We start from the raw sequence: 8597 nt of genomic DNA on the forward strand, positions 1-8597 counted from the left end.
GCTCTCCTTTTTATTACTCTTATTTTAACAACATTATTCTTAATTTGCTATGCATGTACTTTTAATACATAAATACAACTTAGTGCATTATTTTTCTAAGTGTCATTAAAATGTTATCTTGGTTAGAATTATCTTAAAAGTCATTTTAATACATAAATATAACTTAATGCATTATTTTTCTAACTGTCATTAAAATGTTATATTGGTTAGAATTATCTTAAAAGTCATATACTTTTGCATTTTCATAACTGCTTTATAAACTCCTCATTTTAAATGTAATTCTTTATCTTTATATCAAAACTATATGTGTAATGTTTATCTTATATATAGTTTTCATAAAACATTTTTGTTTCAACTTTCAACAAATTTCATAAAAAGCTTTTCAATCAGTAATTTCTCTACATATAAGAACTTATTTGAAATTTTCTAACTTCATTTATTTTATATGTTTGAAACTAATTATTATATTTTCAAAAATATCTCTTACATTATTTCTTAAATTCATACGTCTTCATAATAATATTTTCATACATAAACTTATCAAATCCCTGAAGTTTTTCTCAAATCATGTTTTGCAAAGATCTTATATTCTGCATAATATTTTCATGCTTATTACATCATATTTTTCAAGATATTTTCATTATTTGTAAAAATAGTCAAAATAACTAATTGATGATTAATTCTATGAAGTGGTAGCCGCACGTTCCCTTCTTGCCTCTTCAGAGGTACCTGCAATGGAGACGGGGACTTGTTCCCCCGGTCAACCTCCGACGATCAAGTCAGATATCTCTCAATTGAGGATTAATTGTATTTACTCAAACTATATGCTCCAGAAAAGAAAAGGAATCCTCTTTCTCTTACCTCGCCTCCCTTTTTAACCTTTTCTCGGGATAGGGATTACGGAGGGATCTTCGGGATCTCCCCTCCGTCTTCTTCGGGATCTCCCCTCCGTCTTCTTCAGAACCTTCTTGATAAGGATTTCGTAATAGTATCCGTCTCCGAGGAGTTCGGGATAGCTGTTGCCTCCGTGACCTTCGGTGAGTTAGCCTGTTCCTACGGCCTCGGAGATTTCTTTACTGAGTGTCTATCCGATTGACGTGGCGATGCTTGTCTGCTATGTATCTTCTAGATTTAAACAAAAAGCTCACAGACTAAACTCCCTATTGGAAAACGTATCTCTTGACCGCCACTGGGTATCTGTCTGGGGCATTGGCGTAATTATGGGACCGAGGGCATTCTCCTTATCACTAATTTACCCTCTTTTTGGGTAATCCTTCAAATTTTAATTATTGTATCCTTACACCAACACAAAATGACTAAATCAAATCTCAAATTTAGATTTGAAGAACACCATGTAATCGCAATTTTCTTGTAATGCAATAACTCTAAATTGTAATCATAAACATTTGAAAATGTAATTTTTGAATTAGAGGTGTAATTGAGGGTATAGTTGATATCATTAATGGAATTAACATTTGGTCTAAAAAATTTAAGATAACATTTATCATAATGATTAATGTGATTTTGAATTTAAAAATAAAGTAATTTATTTGATCATTTTAAAATATAATAACCAATTTGACACTGCTCCCTAATGTAATTAAACATCAAGAAGACAACTGACATAAAAGCTAATGTGATTTTAAATTTGAAATACAATAGTTTATTTAACCTTATTAAAATACAATAAGCAGAATGGAACGGCGAATTTGACACTTTTTTTATTTTTTCCTAGCTGTTTTATCTTTCCTTTTTTTTTGGGGGGCGGTGGCAGAGTCGCTACGTCATCCAATTTAGTTATCTCCCTCGCTCTCTCTCGTTCCCTGGAATTTCTGTTGTGCTGCGAATCTAGGTTTATGAGCAGTAGCAGGAGTAATGTCGTCCATTTCTCTCTCGTTCTCTTCCTCTCTCCTCCGCTCTCCTCTCCACCAACGCCGACACAAGCGCAGCGCCCCCTTTCCCACCATCCAATTGCACAGATGCCCACCCTCTAATCCCAACTTCGTCTTTCGCTGTGCATCAGCCGCCTCTTCTTCTTCGTCTCCGACTGCGAGTACTGTACAAAAGAAGAGGCATTGGAAGGTGGGCGAATACCCTGGAGTGTCCGAGTCCTCAAGCCCCAGAAATCCAAGCGAAAGGTCTAAGAGTACCCCTATCAAGAACATCAAGAAGAAGCTGGATCGCAGGAACAATGCTAAGGCCTGGGCTAACACCGTCACTGAAGCCCTTTCCGACCGTATCCAGAAGAAACAATGGCTCCAAGCCCTTGAGGTATGCATACGCTTACATATCTTCTTCTTCGCCCTTATCTCTCTACTTCCAGTTTTTTAATTTGACGTAAATGACCCTTGAAATTGTGCTAGGTGCGAATTTGACTCTCACGTGGCTTCTGATGCTAACAATAGAAAATCTACTTTTTCCTTCTTTTTTGCATAGTACATGGTGCTCTTTTCATGGTTTGCAGTTGACTGATTTGGTGGCCTGTTGAAAATGTTTAGGTATTTGAGATGCTCAAGGAACAGCCATTTTATCAACCAAAAGAAGGCACTTATATGAAGCTCCTTGTTCTGCTTGGGAAATGTGGCCAACCGCAACGTGCCCACCAACTGTTTGACACAATGCTTGAAGAAGGGTTAGAACCCACTTCGGAGCTTTACACTGCCTTGCTTGCTGCTTATTGTAGAAGCAATCTCATTGATAAGGCTTTCTTAATTCTTGATAAAATGAAGACACTGCCTCTTTGCCAGCCTGATGTTTATACTTACAGTATCCTGATTAAGGCTTGTGTTGATGCTTCTCGATTTGACCTGGTTGAGTCAATGTATGATGAAATGGGTGAACGATTAATAACTCCAAACACCGTCACCCAGAACATAGTCTTGAGCGGCTATGGGAAGGCTGGAAAATTAGACCAGATGGAGAAGGTGCTTTCAGGGATGCTTGAGAGCACCACATCTAAGCCAGATGTTTGGACAATGAACTCTATTCTCAGCTTGTTTGGTCACAAGGGTCAAATTGAGATGATGGAAAAATGGTACGAGAAATTTCGAAATTTTGGTATCGAACCTGAAACCCGTACTTTCAATATTCTAATTGGTGCATATGGGAAGAAACACATGTATGACAAAATGTCATCGGTGATGGAGTACATGCGCAAATTGTCATTTCCTTGGACAACATCAACTTACAACAATGTGATTGAAGCATTTGCAGATGCTGGTGATGCCAAACATATGGAATACACATTCAACCAGATGCGTGCAGAGGGTATGAAGGCGGACACCAAGACTTTCTGCTGTCTTATTAAAGGATATGCAAATGCAGCCCTTTTTCATAAGGTTATTGGCACTGTCCAGTTGGCTGGGAAGTTGGAGATACCTGAAAATACCTCATTCTATAATGCTGTTATTTTTGCTTGTGCAAGGGCACAGGATTTGATGGAGATGGAAAGGGTATTCGAGCGAATGAAAGCCAAGCAGTGCAGACCAGATTCCACAACTTTCTCTATCATGGTAGAAGCATATAGAAAGGAAGGAATGACCAACAAGATTTATGAGTTGGAGCAAGAAAAACAGCTTATAGATGTTAGTGATCCTAATAATGAGGGCCTTGAAATGGAGACTTACAGTTGATGTGTGATTGAGGTATAAGAGAAGCAGTCTAGGTAAAGCGGTATTTCAAATGCTACTGGGAGATTAATTGTTATCAACGAAACCAATGTCAATCAGGTCATCGAGTTCACAATTGGGAAGATAGTGCAATTTTTGCCGGCAGCCTGATGTCTGTTTCGGAACATCCAGACATCATGTACATAGAGCACACTGCAATGTTGAATGTAGTGATGCTCTTCCAACTTAGAATCATTATCAATGTTGAAGGGAAAAATGTACTCAAATCATAGCTTACTGGTTTGAGCACAGTTTGAACAGTTTAAGCGAGTTGAGCTATAGTCCAAGAATATTGGTTTTGAAAGTGTCACTATTGGTTCTTTGGCTAATTATCCAGATTACTGCAACTTGTTCTGGCCACCCCTGGTTGGGTTTCTTAAATAATGTTTGAAGTAAGTGTCATTTTTTGTGTCACACAATTTGCGATTTTTTTGCAGTAGCTTGGTTTGTTCATTTGATGTACTTTTTCTTTAATTTTATATTACATGGTTTTGGTATATATTTGAGCTCTTTTAACAAATTCTTTTATCAAAGTGATTTAATCATAATATACTGTTGAATGCATTAGGGTGTGCAGTAGTTGTTCAGAAATTAAAATATTAATATAATGTGCACCATTTTTTGAGGTCAATGATTTTGTGTCTATCTTAATACGAGATTCATCATTTTAATAGGGTTCTTGTAACTTAAATTTGACCAGTATGCATTATTACCTGTCAAAAGTGTGATACTCAAAATAGGATGTTGGTTTTTCTATTTCTTCCTTGGGCTGTCTTTCTTTTGGCTTGCCTGCCTTTATATAGCTTGGGAGACAAGCATGTTTTTGAAACATCTTAGCTGTCTATCAGTTTTATTTCAGTTTACTGACATATGAAATCACAACTGAGCCAACTTGGTTGGTTTATGAAAATACTAAACCTTAACCAACCAGTGCTTGAGGGAAACCATGTGATGCTGCAACGATCAGCACCAATTAAATTTGTATGACCTGGACAGTGATTGATTGTCAGGCAACAACGCTGTTGGGTTCTTGAACTGGACAGGTCTGATGCATGCAAAATAGCATGTTAGAACTGGTTGGCTTTTCTGGAAAGACCTTTTGATGCTTGTCTCAGTAAACATATTGGAGTGTAGGCATCTGGTGACTTAAAGGCACGGGTCTTGAACTGGATGGGTCTGGTGCGTGCAAAATAGCATGTTAGGACTGGCCGGGGGCTTTCCTGGAAAGACCTTTCAATACTTAAGCCAATAAGCATATTAGGGAATAGGCATATAGAGACTCAAAGGCACTAGTAAATTAGAGTTAAGAGCTAGAGTTATCCGTCGGTTGGAAATTGGAGAGTTGGAGAAGATGAAGTTGGTGGTTCGAGTTTGTTAGGGGCATAATTAGTGGTAGTCCTGGTTTGTTAGGGATGTCGAAAGCATTATCCATTTGTTAGTGATGGTCCCAGTTTGTTAAAGATGTCATAGATTGTGGGTCCCTGTCTATTAGGGGTGTATCTGCATTGAAGAGGATAGTTTGTAGTTGGGCTTAGGAAAGGGTAAAGTCTTGTGTTGATCAATCCAAAGGTGAAAGCCCAGATACACTTTAAATGTAAACCATAGGGATCTCCAGAGACATTTTTAAACCACGACTCTCCATGCAATTTTACCTTAATTAAATATACATATTATATATCGCAACACATAATATATAATATGTTGTATAATATAAATTTTTATAATATCCTTCGTAATTGAACAATAAATGAAATGTACATGAACTGGTTCATAAACTTAAATGAGCTAAGCTGACTTATGTTCAAGCTCAGATCATTGTTAAACGAGCTTCAAAATCTTGTTCATTTTTGTTTAATTAATTAATAAATGCACATAAATGAACTCGTTCATGAACTATCTGTACAGCGCATTAGTTCGTTTACACCCCTTACTCTCTCTTTATGATAATTCAGTATTGGTGCACAACTTTGGTCCACATCAAAATTCATACAATGGATGATGTGAAAGAATAACTTTTTTTTATATCTTTTGCCAAAAAATTATGATCGATAACATACATGTTTTTTGGAATGTTATTATTTTCTTAGTTACTGGATAATTACTCTGTAGATGTGACTGTTAGATTAAAATGAAAAAAGATGTAAAAGTGAAAAAATTATCAAATATTTAAATGTTTGGTTTATATATTTAATTTTTTGCTTGCCATTCAAAATGCTTGATTCTGCAAACAGCAAAACCAGAAGAAATGAAAACAAAGAAAGCATCTGTATGAACCTTTTTCAAGAATCTGTTGATGTCAAACGTCCGAAGCCCGTTAATGTACAAACCCTAAAATGCCAAATCTCATCCTCAGTTTCAGATGTTCTCCAATGACTTGTTATGTGGCAGATTGGCTAAGCATAGACCACCAAAGAGTCGGAAGATAGGCAGCTTTGTCAGCGGCGACTGATTGGCTAGAGTGGCTAGTGGTCTCTTTAGGAACAGCGATTGGCTTTGAGATTTTGAAATCCTAGTATGTTGTTTTAGCATCTCCATCCATATTCTATAATCAACACTCTTTTAATGCTAAACCTACTGCATTTCTTTATGTCGTGGATTGATCTACGTTTAAAAACTTGCTATCCTTTTCGTGTCATTCTCCTTTCCAATTTTGAGCTATTTGCTTGCTATCTGATGCTGTGAACTTGTCATATTCGTATCTCAGTGGAGCTGATGTTATTACCTTTCAACACTTGTGCAGGTTGATTAGGTTTATCTTTATCTTGTGTAGTCTATAAATAGTCTTGTACATTGGTCAATTTACAATTCAATATTCTCTTCTATTATTCTGTTTCCCATATTTCTTCTAGCACTGTCAAATGTGGTGCCCCAAAAATAGTGTTGCATGATATTCTCAGGTGAATTGCTCATACGTTTTCCCCCCATGTCTGCAAATGGAAAATACACAAGAAAACAATGATCACAGACCTTTATCCTGATAGATAGGTGGGGACCATTTGGGAAAAAATATTAAATAAAATAAATGCTTATGCATTCTGTAAGAATTGAATAATCCAAAATGTTACCTAGAAGGGAGGGGGCAGGGTGTTTAAATTTTATTGCCATTATATGATAAATGGATGACAAACAAGCTGAGAGTGTAGCCAATGCAATTGACATGTTGAGGTGAAGGATGGATAATATGAAAAATGATCTCCCGAGATAAACTCTTATCATGTTTTCTTTGCAGAGTTTCTGGGTGCTTCTCAGCTCCTGCCGTACAAGTCATATTACTTACATAGGTCCCATCTGAAAGGGCAATAAGGCTTATATTTTTATCTCCTTTGAAAATTCAATCTCGCTATTGCATAGGAAAACAAAAATGCAAAAATAACTGGGAAAGAAGAACAATGGCCACAACCCCCAAAGAATTATGCAGAAAGCCATAAAATTCTCCAAGAACTGACAATCTTCGTTTATCTCTTTGTTCAAGTCTCCATATTGTGAAGTTAAGAAGCCATTCAGAGACCGTGATGTGGGGCACATCCAATAGCACCAAACCCACCACTTGGTAATTTCCTACATGGAAAATAGGAACCTCACTTGTCGATGACGAAATACAGATGCATATAACATTTAAGTGCCACGACCTAGGGTTTTTCTAGGGTTTAGATGGGAAATCGAGAAGAGTATGAGGAAGAATCAAACAAAAATGGAGGGCAACAACAAGAATAGAAGGAAAATAGAGGAGATCGAGTGGGGGAACAGAGAATTGGTAGGGAAATTAGAGATAATTTGAGAGGGAAAATCAGTTTATTGTTTCATCCAACAATCTCCCTAATTTTCTAGGTTACAACCTATTTATAAGCTTTCTTGGTAAAGGCACAAGCTATCAAGTAGTAAGGTACAACCACTAACTAATATATGTAATATATTAAACCTAATTTATCCTTGGGATCACGACAATCCCCTCTCTTTGAGAGGTTTCTTATCCCTAAGAAACTTATAACCAAGTTGTTGTTTCTTCATCTGATGCCCATTTTCACCATCTAGTTTCTTCTCCTCATTTTCTTGTTCTTATCTATTTTTTTTTCTTTTCTTTTTCCTGAACAGTAACAGTACTATGATTTATTGCAACACCAAATCCATCCATCCAACTCTTCCCTATTGCAAGTGAAAATAGTTTCAATTGATCTGTCATTCTTGCAACCACATCATTTCCAATCATAAAAAAGAATTCAAATTTCTCTACAGGCCAAAATCTGATTTGACACTTCAGCTCTCCAACTGAAATATGAATAGTCAAGACAGTAAAAGTCTTGTTCACGATAACGTCTTTTTCTTTATGGTTGCAGGTGTACACCAAAGGCTCACTTTCATCAGATTTTTCCTCCAGTGGAACCTCAACAACTTCTTCAACAATTACCAATCATTTCTCGTCATCTTGAATTGTCTGATCCAATTCAAGTTTTCCCTCATTCCTTGCAGCTGGCATTCCTATTCTCAAGACCTTATCAGTTGCATGAACACTATCTTTCTTGTAATCCTTCTCTTCTAATGCTACTTCATTAGTTTCCTGCACTACTTGATTAGCAACCTTAGAAGCTCGTTTGATCTGTTGGTTGTTCATAAGATAAGGCCAACTCTTGCAACCTAGCCTTCTCAGTTGCTTGTTATACCATGGAAGGCCACATCATTTTCACCATGGGGCTCAACGCATTATCAAGACCATTAATGAATCTTGATACAAAATAAGATTCAGTCAAGGTTGGATGGGAATTGAGCACAAGTGCTTTCAATTTCTCAAACCTAACCAGGTACTCCATAACCGAGCCCTCTTGTTTCAGTTTGTTGAGTTCCTCTTTGTAGCTCTCGTCTCTGACCTGGTCCTTCTTAGAAAACATCATCAAAGATTCACCAAATTTCCTTGATATGCCTTCCAACTTTTCG

The 8597-nt window shown here is 36.8% G+C and overlaps 1 protein-coding gene across 1 annotated transcript; it reads left to right on the forward strand.

The window, feature by feature from the left end:
- Positions 1-1775: 1775 nt before the first annotated feature.
- LOC127809168 (pentatricopeptide repeat-containing protein At3g06430, chloroplastic) lies at positions 1776-4167 on the forward strand. The gene is made up of 2 exons (XM_052347900.1): positions 1776-2271; positions 2499-4167. Exons 1-2 carry the CDS (start codon positions 1876-1878, stop codon positions 3630-3632), a joined length of 1530 nt encoding a protein of 509 aa, XP_052203860.1. The 5' UTR covers positions 1776-1875; the 3' UTR covers positions 3633-4167.
- Positions 4168-8597: the final 4430 nt, after the last annotated feature.

Source organism: Diospyros lotus, chromosome 9 (assembly GCF_014633365.1).
Source record: "Diospyros lotus cultivar Yz01 chromosome 9, ASM1463336v1, whole genome shotgun sequence".
Lineage (NCBI taxonomy): Eukaryota > Viridiplantae > Streptophyta > Magnoliopsida > Ericales > Ebenaceae > Diospyros > Diospyros lotus.